At 41.6% G+C, this 13436-nt stretch overlaps 1 protein-coding gene across 1 annotated transcript in view; it reads left to right on the top strand.

Moving 5' to 3' along the window:
* ST6GALNAC2 (ST6 N-acetylgalactosaminide alpha-2,6-sialyltransferase 2) overlaps nt 1–10293 on the top strand; it is a 29036-nt gene extending 18743 nt beyond the window's left edge. The window contains exons 6-11 of the mRNA XM_072111962.1: nt 3361–3523; nt 4446–4584; nt 6727–6830; nt 7818–7901; nt 8474–8573; nt 9475–10293. Of these exons, the coding sequence (XP_071968063.1) occupies nt 3361–3523; nt 4446–4584; nt 6727–6830; nt 7818–7901; nt 8474–8573; nt 9475–9642 (758 nt within the window). The 3' untranslated portion in view covers nt 9643–10293. The remainder of the gene's footprint in view (nt 1–3360; nt 3524–4445; nt 4585–6726; nt 6831–7817; nt 7902–8473; nt 8574–9474) is intronic.
* Nucleotides 10294–13436: the final 3143 nt, after the last annotated feature.

The following is a 13436-nucleotide window of genomic DNA, read 5'->3' as shown; positions in this document are numbered from 1 at the left end:
CCAAATTTCAAGAAAATGCAATGAATTTTAGGTATTTCTTTTTTAATTTAAAATTATTGTATTTGTCTAAAGGTTTTTCACGACCCATAAAGAGTCCTATTGGGAAGAACACCAGTCAACAGCTATCTCCTCTGGAGAAAGCTTATCTCTTGGTGGCTCTCACCAACCAATGCCATTTGTAGTGTTGATGTCTTATCTGGCTGAAGGGCTTTTAGGTCACTTCATGCATCATAATTTTATTAGAATTTTCTCCCATTGTTGAAATGTGTCCCTCAGAACGGCAGATAAATGTAGGATTGTTGTCGGCCCAACCACTGTAATTTCTTTCAATTAGGAAAATGAGAGCTTACTAACTCCCTTAGGATGCCCCATGTGAATGGAGAGGTAGTTTGCATTGTCAACATCTTTTATGGGACTGCTGTAGGTGCTAATCCCAGCTGTCCCATACAAGTAAAAGTATGCACATTACCATTCCATGAGTACGGATCACATGGAGCACTTAGGGGCACTGAAGTTCTCCATTGTTTTTTTTTTTGTTCACTGAAAATCCGGACAATTGGATCCCCAGTAACCACACATTCATCCAAGATTCCACAAATATGTAATATCCATAGTTTTATGAAGGTATTAGATTAAAGTGGCCAAAAATGTGAGAGTGTAAAATAATCTAAGTAACATAAACAGTTAAATCCTGCAACAAAGAAAGAAGAAAAGGACTAGCGACACAGACAAGAATTGCAAATTAGTGCTGGCCATAGACAATGCCAGAAACAGAGAAAGAGCTTTTCCTATGAAGTAACAGGGTCAAGATAGAAATCAAAGCCAGACCAAGAAAGGGAAAGAATAGAAAGCCGACACATAAAGGCAGGACTTGCAGATAAAGAGACAAAATATTCATCAAAATCAGGAGCGTAGGTGAGAAGAATGTGCAACGCCGTTCACGTAAAGTACAAATGTTCACATCACAGAATCTCATAGTGGACACTGCTCATATTCCTACCTGTCAGTATGTAGATATCCATGAGGACATTACACCAGACAGAATTCAGGGCATGAAATGTTTTCAATAAAATCTTTCAGTAGTGCAGCCTTGAGGAGGTTGTCCGGGAATAAAAAACTTTTTTATATATGCCTAGGGGGCTGTAAAAATAATAAACCACTACAAGAACCATGACGTGTGGATATGGGATGGACCCCCACTTTATTTTAAAACAGTGTATGGAACACGGTGTATGGAAAAAATACACAACCACATAACGTAATGGGTGAAATGGCCACAGCTTTATTTGAATCACAGGAATAAAACAATCAGAGGAGGAGTCAGGTGACATGCTAGGGGTGGGATTCCCCAATACCCCAATCTAAAGTTGCCTGACATACAGCCCCCGGCCAGACATCAACAAAGGGGGGCGGCACGCTCTGGCTTGCCATTCTAGCAGAGCCAGTACACTTTAAGGGCACCAATGACCCTGGTGAAGATTATCCATTGTGTGCTTCACCACCGTGCCCGCCCCTGGCTGCTTTTACCATTACCAGAGCCTTGAGGCTGGCCACTTCCAAAGCTCAGGCTGTTGACCACCATGAGCTTTTACATCCTCTATAAGTTAAATTAGTCCACCAATAACTTGCCTGCACCTTCCACCTGACTCCTCCACCGCAAAATAAAAGCTGCGACAGATAACAAAATGCCATACTTTGACTCCCATTCTATTTTTTTTTTAAATACATATTCTTTTATTTATTTGTTTTTAATTTTATATCTACATTTTTATTTAGATATTTCTTTCTTCTTCCATTTTAAAGCCAGGAGCATAACATTGAGAATTTTTAATCTCCAGGCAGAAACTTTAAATATGTGCAACCTCCGACTCACAAAGAGTCATCCCACAGCGCTCAGGAGAGGAAAAACCCCCTGTGGAGGAAACCTCTAGGGAACCATGGCTGAAGGATCACCCTTCCTCTGGGCTTAGGAGGATAACACCAACTTCATCTCATCAACAGTCAATTAAGAAATTTACATGATACAAGATAAACAGTGTCAAAGTTCAAAAAACAAACGGACAATCATTTTCATAGAATTATACATGTAATTGGTAAATAACCAGTTGTAAATTAATGATAGTAAAGGGCGGGTGGGAGGGACATGTTTCTTTCTGTGCTTCTAGAGAGAGAAAGAGAAAGAGAGATACAGGACAGGGAGTGACATCTACCCCTGAGCCCCTCCCCTCTTACATCACTACACTATCCCACCCACTCTGTACTTTTAACAAGGACCATCATCTTACATCAATACTATCATCTAAATTCAGTTGTTATAGGTCCCCCCTTACCACCGTCATGTTCCTGCTTCGCCTATGGCTCCGCTGTTGTCATTCCTGCTATATATTCTCTCCTCTTGCACAAAAGTGGTGAGGCCCCTACCTTATTTAGACAGCTGGGAAAGAGAGTTAGTCCCACCAATCCGACGACTGCTCTAAAGACTTTGCATTGTGTCATAAACTCTCTATTTTCTGCTAGATACAAGAAACTAATCCTGAGCTCCTGACCAAGTGGTACAGAGTACCTTCAACGCTACACCTCATGTTCCCTACCTGTCCACTTTCTGGGGTTGTGGTGAGGCTGGAGGCACAATGTCGCATTTCTGGCAGGCCTCCCCACACCTTCGTGGCTTAAGGTGATAGAACGCATTCAAGACCTTACAGAAGAGTCCATACATGATACTCTCTACTGTCCAGCATTCTTCAAGACCAACCGATCTCTACTGGGCTATATGCTCATACAGCCCATACTGTAGTCCCAACATTATGGAAGACTAAGCTGTCCCCAGCTATAACATATTGGTTCCAAAGAGTTTCTCCATGTTGGGAGGAGGGGATTACAATAGGCCCATCTCAAGCAATGGAGCATCACCCATCCACCTGGGAACCCTGGTTGACCATTCAGAGATCTCCTCGTTTCTCCTTTACATTCGTATTGTTGCATAGAACAAGATGGATTCCTATATTTTATTGTCTAGCAACCTCTTCCCCTAGTTTACAGTATATCTTAAATAATAAATGATTCTGACTTTTTATGCCTCTCATTTCTCCACCCCTCGCTAACTTAACTACACAAACACATGGCAAACAACAAAGGCTATTGCCATAGAGTACATCAAAGATGCAAAGCAGAGCGGCTGCGTTTCAGGTTACTAACGCATGTCTTCTTCACTGTATGACTGTATGTAATGCTATTCCTTCGTCCCATAGTTTAATGGTGGGCAAAGAAAATAAAGCATTTTTAAAAATACTATTTTGTTCCTCCATTGTAAGGAGAAGCTCTCTTATTATCTGTCTCATCTTTGTTTTTTTCCATCATTAGATATTGCCTCCACTTTACAGCTACTCAACGACTCTGCAAACAGGAACCTGTTTGACTGGAAGCCTCCTAAGGGATGTGTCCGCTGTGCTGTGGTGGGAAACGGGGGGATCTTGAATGGTTCCCGTAAGGGGAAAGAGATTGATGGGCATGACTATGTGTTCAGGTATGGAAATAAAGGGATAAGGGATGTAACTAGATGACTGTGACCAGATTTGGGGCTCCTAAACCATTTACATGTCCTCTCTGTCTTTCCAAGACTGAAGGATAAGTCAACCCTTCGTGGGCTGTCACATAAGAAGGCTAAGGTTCTGCACTGACCATCCCAGCCTCATGATCATATGAGTATAATTAAGACACATTGGGACAGATTTACTTACCCGGCTCATTCGCGATCCAGCGGCGCGTTCTCTGAACAGGATTCGGGTCCGGACGGGATTTATGAAGGTAGTTGCTGCGCTGAAAATCATCTGAACGCACCAGAATACACCGAGCTGGACCAGGTGAAGGTAAGCGCTTCCCAAGCGACACATTTTCGGTTTTTAAATGTGTCGGTTTTTCCGAATACATCAAGTTTTCGTTCGGCCACGCCCCCCGATTTCCGTCCCGTGCATGCCAGCGCCGATGCGCCACAATCCGATTGCGTGGGCCAAAATCCCGAGGCAATTCAGGTACAATCGGCGCAAATCGGAAATATTCGGGTAACACGTCGGGAAACCGCAAATCGGGCCCTTAGTAAATAACCCCCATTGGGAACAACCAAAAAAAAATTATAGAAACTAAAGACTAAAGACTTTACCACATAAGAAACCTGTGTTGGGTCACTGATGTTTCCTCAAAAATTGCTGATTTTGTAAAGTTATGAGCAGACCTACAGCTCAGCATGTATCTCAATCACCTATATTTGAGGGTTTCCTGACACTTTTAATAACACGAACAAGTGAAAAAATGTTTTGCTATATAAAGGATGATGGTCCATGACAATTGAGATTATTGTAGTATCATTATTCATTAGTAGTATTATTATTCATGTAGTATAGCTAAGCTAAGTCTCACCACAATCTATTCTATTTACATTGTACTTTCAGGTTAAATGGAGCAATCACTAAAGGATTCGAGGAGGATGTCGGTACAAAAACTTCATTTTATGGTTTTACGGTCAACACCATGAAGAATTCTCTCCTTGCTTATTATGGAGAGGGCTTCACAGAAACACCCAAAGGGGAGGTAAAAGATGTCACTAACTACGGATAATGTTATAGGCAATGTAAAGTTAGATTGAGAAATACAATGATCAGCCATAATCTAATATTGTGTAGATCACAATTATGGTGCCAGACAAATCTGACCCATCAAGACATGGACTCCACAGGACCTCATATGTGGACCTCTGATTTCTGGCATTAAGAACATAGCAGCAAATGGTCACTGAATTTTCAGCAAACTCAGCATAAATGAACAGTACATGTGACTACAAGACATTTTGTTATATATCGTATTAGCCAATAGTGCCCTTATTCACAATTACTTTAACTCTTATCCTCCTTCCTTCCTTATCTTTTTATCACTATGAAATCATTGCTGAATTCCATCTTGCTAGCAAAAAAGAGACAGACATGCTCTTGCAGAGACGAGGGGGAGACAGTGAAAACAGCAAATAAAAACTGATGAATTAACACTTTTATTCCTCATATACTAATATTAGACTACTGATTATACACAAATTATTGTGATGGGATTCTCAAACCTTTGATTCTTTGGCGACTTCTTGAAACCTTTTGGAACACTTTTTGCAGTGTAACAGAAGTATTATTCTGCTAAAGGGACCCTGCTAACAACTACATTGGAGTTATCTGTATTATGGACTAATCACAGTAACATCCACATGATGCCAGGACCTACAAACACTGCTCGGAGGATCATAGTGCCTCTTCCCATAGTGTATCCTGGTCCTATCTCTTCCAGCACACACATCCAGTAATACACATATTGTAAAGACAAACATGAACCATTTCTTTTGCTCCATGGTTCAGTTCTGATGCCTCGGTGGAAAGCGGTCAATATGGTCACTCTGATTTGTTTGTGTTTTCTGTAGGATCAGACCAGCGCGGCTAGACTTTGCCACTTTCAATTCTCACCTTTGTTCACATTTGACAGCTCTAATTATTGCACATTGGGAACACCCTACAACCATTTTGGAGATTATGTGGCCACAAGCAACATGGGGTTTCTTGAGTCCACCAAATTAAGTTTTACTGGTGACCTACCACTCATTATTCACTAGATTAAAAAAAAAATTGTACCTCCAACTTGGGTAGTCTTCCTCTTGACCTCTGCAGCCCATCATTGTGTTAGGGCCTGGACCCACCATAGGATCATCTGGTTCTCTGGTGGACCATCCAAACCCTGGATATAGCCAAGTCATCGAGCCATCAGAATTTGTCTGTTGTCAAGGACCTCAGATATGACCATTTCCATGCTTTCCAACACATCAACCTAAACTGAGTGTTATGATCTTTCATGATCACTAAGTACAAAAATAGAAAACTATATTCAAACAGATTGCAACGAGTAGGACTAGGGGTGTGTGTAATATAGTCATATTATGTTTGTCTACATTTGTGGTTGGATTTCAAAAACAATGTACAATGTAAGACAATGTAATGTATAGTGAATGTGATATGTTACTCTCCAAGCCTGGACTTATTGCCTGGGAAACCTGGGCATCTGCCATGATCTACTGGTAATCACACATAGTGATCTGGGTATACATGCACTGTATTGTGTCTTATATATGCATAGAGTCTGCTTACCTACCCCTATAAGAGAGACAGAATTTGTGTTAACATACTGATTAACATACCGTAAGCTAAATGCGCAATATGGGTCTCTAAAAGGGGTTATAGACCGCTCCCCCCCCCCCCCCCCCAATGACTTATCATTGGAATAGGCCATTAGTATTTAGTTAATGAGAGGCCACAACCCATACCTCACACCAATCAATTGTTTGGGCACCCTCTAACAACTGGATTAAATGCAGTGGACAGCGCCTTTTGCTTACAGCACCATCGACTCTATATGGTAAGGCATCTATAGGCAACTAGAAGAGCTGTTTGGTGCAAGATTACTGTATCAAACTTAGTTTGATAACAAATCTCATGGGTAGTTCATCAGCTTGAAAAATTAATGGGGCTGGAAAACCCCTATAAGGACCTATATAGGCTTAAACCCCTCTAAGTAACCTATATAGGCTATTACATTGCAGAGAAACTGTATAAGAGGCAGGAAAGATCCTATTTCATGATGTTTATATTTCTTGACAGATGACATCATTGTTGTGTCTTATATACTTTATCCATGTTATTACAGGGACTTCGATATATATTTATACCATCAGATATACGGGACTATGTTATGTTGCATTCCAGTATTTTAGGAGTTCCTGTGCCAAGTGGTGCTGACAAAGAAGATAAGTAAGTGACATTTCCTTTATTTTCAGAAGTGTACCAAGCAGGTGATAGTAAACTGTGTAATATACTTCATTGTGTAAAGCAGCTTCTCTGTGCTTTTTTTCTGGTCCTTCATTCTCCTACAGTGAGCAGTGTATCGAAAAGGCTTATGAGCTTTGTCCACTTCAGACAGATAGGAAGACTAATGATTAACTCTTTCCATACCGACATAATATTTACCTTCATGATTCAGCTCTCTGAGACTATCCATGGACTGTCATTAGATTTTATCGGTTTCCTCTCACTTGTCAAGGGATACAGGAAAGAAAGATAAGTTAAAGAAAGGCAGAGAAAAAAGAAGGACGCATAAACACTTTTCTTTGATAAAGTATCATATTTTTTCTAACTATAAGACACAATTTTTAGAAAGAAAAAGTCTTGCTAAAAACGACCTGCATCTTATAGTCAGAAGTCAGGAGGATCCAGGACTGCCAGACCCTCCTGACCTCTGGAAATCGGATGAAGCGCTGACAGAGCATTTCACCCAATATGTAGGAGAGCCGGGCATCTGTCTGCTCTCTCCTTCTATCTGCCTGTCCTGACATGATTAATACCTGCAGGACTTTAGAGTGATATCAGAGTCATATGACCATATTACATGCTTCATCACTCTAATGTTCATGCTACCAGACAAGACAGAGCTATGGGATGAGAGGAAATGTTTTCTTAATACTGATGGATGTAGCAAGCTGTGTGTGAGAGTAAATGGATGTAGCATGAATGGATTTATTGGTGTTCAATAAATTTATACTTTTTTTGATTACTAAACCTGGAGTGCATCTTCTATAATTTGGAGTATCTTATACACCAAAAATAAGGTATATTACAAGGTTTACTATTATCATCTGTGCTATTGATATGTCATTTTGTAAAAAGAAAAGCAAACTAAAATTGTGGGATGTCTAAGTGATCTTAAAAACGAATTAAGTATTTTTTTTATTTCTTCATTAGGCCTTCTACATATTTTGGACCTGAGGCAACTCCAAAGAAATTTAAGCTTCTCCATCCTGACTTTCTGATATACAGTAGAGACAGGTGAAAAAATATTTCTTGATGAGTTTTGGCCATCTGACTGTCACTAGCACCAGAACTATACAGTAGAGTGAGGTGGAGAGCAGATAACATCCAACTATGTAGTTGCAGTCTAGATAAACTCTCACTGAGATTAATAGGGGCTAAGCTGCAGTACCTCAGCATGACCACCACGCGGTGGATTAAATTGCTTCCACTGTTTATATCTAGCGCTCAAATGCTTAGAACAGTTTATCATCCTGGTTTCTGGGTTTTGAGTCTCCACCGATCAGTATGAATAATTTAAATTTGGTCTTAAAAGATTACCTTTATTTACTAAGTTTATATTCAATGTAGCATGTACATGTAATGTAGCATGACGCTACATTATTTTTATTGTTTTTATTGCATGTATGGAATAACAGTAAAACAAAGTAAAATGAATAGTATCCACAATGTATACAGCTCAGTCCTTGCTATAGTGGGAGACTGTAGGTACATGCCAGGAGCTCTGTCACCAAATGTGCAGGGGAATTCTGCTCTAAAAAGACCCTGAGTGTCTTTAACCCAGATTCTATTTCATTCTTATTTTTCAGATTCTTAAAGTCCAAGATATTGAAGACAGAATATGCACACCTGTATATGCCCAGTACTGGGGGTCTGATGTTACTGACTGCGTTACACACCTGTGATGAGGTAAGGGAGCTCCCTCATGGTTGCCAAAGGGCTAAAGCCCCTTTGAGGATAAAACCCTCATACATGTTAAAATGTAACTTTTTGGCCAATATATAGCATTATGGGAAAGTCAGGGCACCAATAAACACGCTCGATAGTTGGCCACCAACATAGACAGGCTTGTCTGACCTTCATCCAACGCGTATGATCTTGACCACTCTAAGCTGGAGCATCAATAAAAACAGGGATGGATGCAGTATCAGACTGGCCCTCCTCCGTTGGGCCCAGGCTCTAACCCAGTACTGGACCCCAGAGGTACAGCAGAAGACTACCCAATTTGGAGTCTGTTTTCTAGAAGTTGATGGAGGGTGAGCGCCGAGCATAACTTATGTGGTGGGCCCAAGGAACCCCAGTCCGACACTGGATAGCTCTTACATCTATATGTCCTGAGTATTGATAATTATTAGATTGTGGAGAACCTACATTATTAGAGCAAACCCCTACATTTTTGTATTGCTTTGTGTGGACAAGGCAAAATTGTGAATATTTAAAGGAAACCTATCATCTCGGATGTACCAATTAAGGTAGATCCGGTGGCAGGTTCAACTAATGAATTACATTGGAGCCCTTTTTAGGGCTAATCCTTGAGTGGCCTCGTAGTAGCAGGATCCAAAGAGGTTACTAGGGCGTGGAGTAGTCGCGCTGTATAGCTTCAGCTCCTGCTACTCCACGCTCCAGTAGCCTCTTTCAGATATTTGCAGATTTTTAAAGTTACAGGCCACTCAAGGATTAGCCCTAAAAAGGGCTCCCATGTCATTCATTAGTTGAACCTGCCACCAGATCTACCTTAATAGGTAGATCCGAGATGGTAGGTTTCGTTTAAACGTAGCTTCATTCTTGATAAAAGTCTGTTTATTTACAGGTCAGCGCCTATGGATTCATCACGGAAAATTACAAGCAGTTCTCTGACCACTACTTTGATATAAAGAGGAAAGAACTTGAGTTCTACGCCAACCATGACATGATGATGGAGATGCACTTGTGGAGCAAACTGCACCGGAGTAGGATCATGACTTTGTACAGACGATGAGGACAAGGACGTTTCTGCAGGCAGTATTCCTCCAGAGCTCCGAATAACTATAATAATGGGGTCGGTCTCTATATCCTCAAAGGACTGAATGTGGAGCAGGATATTTTGACGACATTACAGCCGGCCTTGTCATAAATGTTACAATATCAATACAAAAGGAATTCATGATTTCTGCATGGAGAACTTATCATATAAGTTCCCATCATTTGGATTAATTATTAACCATCTTAAGATGGGTATTAAATAAGTTAAACTGTGTTTCCATGAGGACTGTCACAATCTCCGAGGGTCTCGGAGCTGCCAAACAGGCCTTTCCTCTTTTTTCTACTTGATAACAGGGTGTGTTTATATTAACTAAGCAATTTCATGGTCACTAATCTACTAGACATGGTTTTCAGATCTAAGGAACTTGAGATTACAATTGGATTAATCACTAACAGTCAGCATTATGAAGAACACCTCAAAGCTGGGGTTTAGACTTTAGCTACAATGGTGTCACGCTATCATAATACTGGAGTGTAAGGAAGGCTTGTGCCTTATTTCTATGTCTTCTTACCATTGTGAGCAAAAGTAAAACCGAATACCTTGGCTAATGTTACAATGAAGGTTTTTTGGAAGCTAAAAAGGGACTGAATATATTTTAAATTTTGACTATGTTGCTTTCACTGTTTTTGTAAAAAAAAATATTTTTTTAATAAAAATGTATATAAAGAATATTAAGCAGTGGCATAATAAGAATCCAGTGGGGCCCAATGTAAACTTTGGATTGCGGCTCCATATACCTAAACCTTCAATGCTAACTACACTACGCTAACTACACCATATGTACACTACACATACACAATTTATCCATACATGCATCATATATTCTCTACAAATACACCATATATTTGCAACACATAGATATATATACATAAAACATTTATGCTGATCATATACACTCACCGGCCACTTTATTAGGTACACCATGCTAGTAACGGGTTGGACCCCCTTTTGCCTTCAGAACTGCCTCAATTCTTCGTGGCATAGATACAACAAGGTGCTGGAAGCATTCCTCAGAGATTTTGGTCCATATTGACATGATGGCATCACACAGTTGCCGCAGATTTGTCGGCTGCACATCCATGATGCGAATCTCCCGTTCCACCACATCCCAAAGATGCTCTATTGGATTGAGATCTGGAGACTGTGGAGGCCATTTGAGTACAGTGAACTCATTGTCATGTTCAAGAAACCAGTCTGAGATGATTCCAGCTTTATGACATGGCGCATTATCCTGCTGAAAGTAGCCATCAGATGTTGGGTACATTGTGGTCATAAAGGGATGGACATGGTCAGCAACAATACTCAGGTAGGCTGTGGCGTTGCAACGATGCTCAATTGGTACCAAGGGGCCCAAAGAGTGCCAAGAAAATATTCCCCACACCATGACACCACCACCACCAGCCTGAACCGTTGATACAAGGCAGGATGGATCCATGCTTTCATGTTGTTGACGCCAAATTCTGACCCTACCATCCAAATGTCGCAGCAGAAATCGAGACTCATCAGACCAGGCAACGTTTTTCCAATCTTCTACTGTCCAATTTCGATGAGCTTGTGCAAATTGTAGCCTCAGTTTCCTGTTCTTAGCTGAAAGGAGTGGCACCCGGTGTGGACTTCTGCTGCTGTAGCCCATCTGAGTCAAAGTTCGATGTACTGTGCATTCAGAGATGCTCTTCTGCCTACCTTGGTTGTAACAGGTGGCGATTTGAGTCACTGTTGCCTTTCTATCAGCTCGAACCAGTCTGCCCATTCTCCTCTGACCTCTGGCACCAACAAGGCATTTCCGCCCACAGAACTGCCGCTCACTGGATGTTTTTTCTTTTTTGGACCATTCTCTGTAAACCCTAGAGATGGTTGAGCGTGAAAATCCCAGTAGATCAGCAGTTTCTGAAATACTCAGACCAGCCCTTCTGGCACCAACAACCATGCCACGTTCAAAGGCACTCAAATCACCTTTCTTCCCCATACTGATGCTCAGTTTGAACTGCAAGAGATTGTCTTGACCATGTCTACATGCCTAAATGCACTGAGTTGCCGCCATGTGATTGGCTGATTAGAAATTAAGTGTTAACGAGCAGTTGGACAGGTGTACCTAATAAAGTGGCCGGTGAGTGTATATATACTCATATATACTACATATATTTTATAAATATTTACATAAATATGTACCTGCAGTGAATATAAGACAAATATACCAGCAATAATTATACCACACACATAAATAAATACCTACAGTGAATAGGCTGCACACATAAATAAATACCAGCAGTGAATATAAAGCATATAAACAAATAGAGATTTATCAATGATTCTACATCAAGAAATTGTGACTTTTCTGGCGACTACGCCAACTCCACTCCATGTGGGTGTGGAGGGGCGCAGCTGCTGGTGGAATGGACGGTGAAATGGAATGCTTGCGCTAATTTTAAAAACACCAAAACGATCACCGGTGAATTTTTGCAGATTTTTACTGAAAACGACATCAAGTTAGACTTGGGGTAGTTTTCATCGCCGGCCAGCAGACACATTGGGGCTTATTTACTAAGGGTCCTGCGGCCGCATTTCCATGAGGTTTTTCGACTTTTCGGGGATCGCACCGCTGGGACAAGGATTTTACAGGGCATTGTGTCGCACGCGATTGGATTTTGGTGCGATCGTGCCGGCTTCCATGCGACACAAATCATGGAGCGGGCCGTTGGACGATCCGCCGGATTCCAACAAACCGCAGGTTTAACTTTAAAATTGTGTGTCGAGCCAAGCACTTACATACACCGGGAAGAAGAACTCCGGCAGACCTGAGGGGGGAGCGACACATGCAGGAAATCGGGCGCACAATCTAAGTGAATCGCGGCAGCTGTGCATTCCTGTCGGGGAACCCACCTCGGGAAACGCTCATGGATGGGTAAGTAAATGTGCCCCAATATGTGGTCTAAGCCTCATGATGTATCTGCCATGGCAGTGGGAGGCGTGGCACTTGTGCACCGCCATATGATCTCTCCGCCATTGTTTATAAAAGTAAAGCTGAGCTCTGATTGGTTTTCATGGGCAACCAGAACGGTTTTACCTCAGACACTTCTGATAAATCTCCCCCTGGAAATAAATATACTTTTCCAACTGTTCCAACTTCTGACATCTGCTATGACAACTGGGTATTACTATTCCTCTTGTCAAAGAGGAGTATTCCCACATGGTTATCACGGCCGATATACGCCCCCCATAGACGGCAATGGGTGCACGGCGCCCTACGGGAGCGGTAAAGTGCAGCACATGTGCAGCACCGTACTTCTCCGTACCCCGTAAAAAGATAGGATATGTCCTATCTTCCCACGGCATACAGCGCTGTGCGCCATATATCCCTATGGAGAGGGGTGGTTATGGGCAGCGCTCACCTTCTCCTCCTCTCCCCACACGCTGCCGTGTGCCTGCCGGGCTACGGTACGGCGGGCAAGGCAGTGTGAATCCAGCCTAAGATCTTTACAAAGTGGTATAAACCAGATGAACAGATAAGGATTAGAGGTTCCCAGCGTGGAGCTTTTCTCGTTAGAGAACCTGGTAATCCATGTTGGCCATATGTTCAGATGCCAGCTTTACTTACAGGCTCAGTCAAGAAATCACAGAACTCTTCAGCTGGTGATTTTCGGAACCTTCCTGTTGCAGTAAAAAGCTGTATACATGATTTGATGTGGAAATGGTGGAAGTATTGAATGCCATAAAAAATATATCATCATCTGTTAGGACACTGGTTGTTA

The sequence above is a fragment of the Engystomops pustulosus genome, chromosome 6 (assembly GCF_040894005.1).
Source record: "Engystomops pustulosus chromosome 6, aEngPut4.maternal, whole genome shotgun sequence".
Lineage (NCBI taxonomy): Eukaryota > Metazoa > Chordata > Amphibia > Anura > Leptodactylidae > Engystomops > Engystomops pustulosus.
The sequence above is the reverse complement of the archived record's forward strand: the minus strand, read 5'-3'. Positions and strand labels throughout refer to the sequence as shown.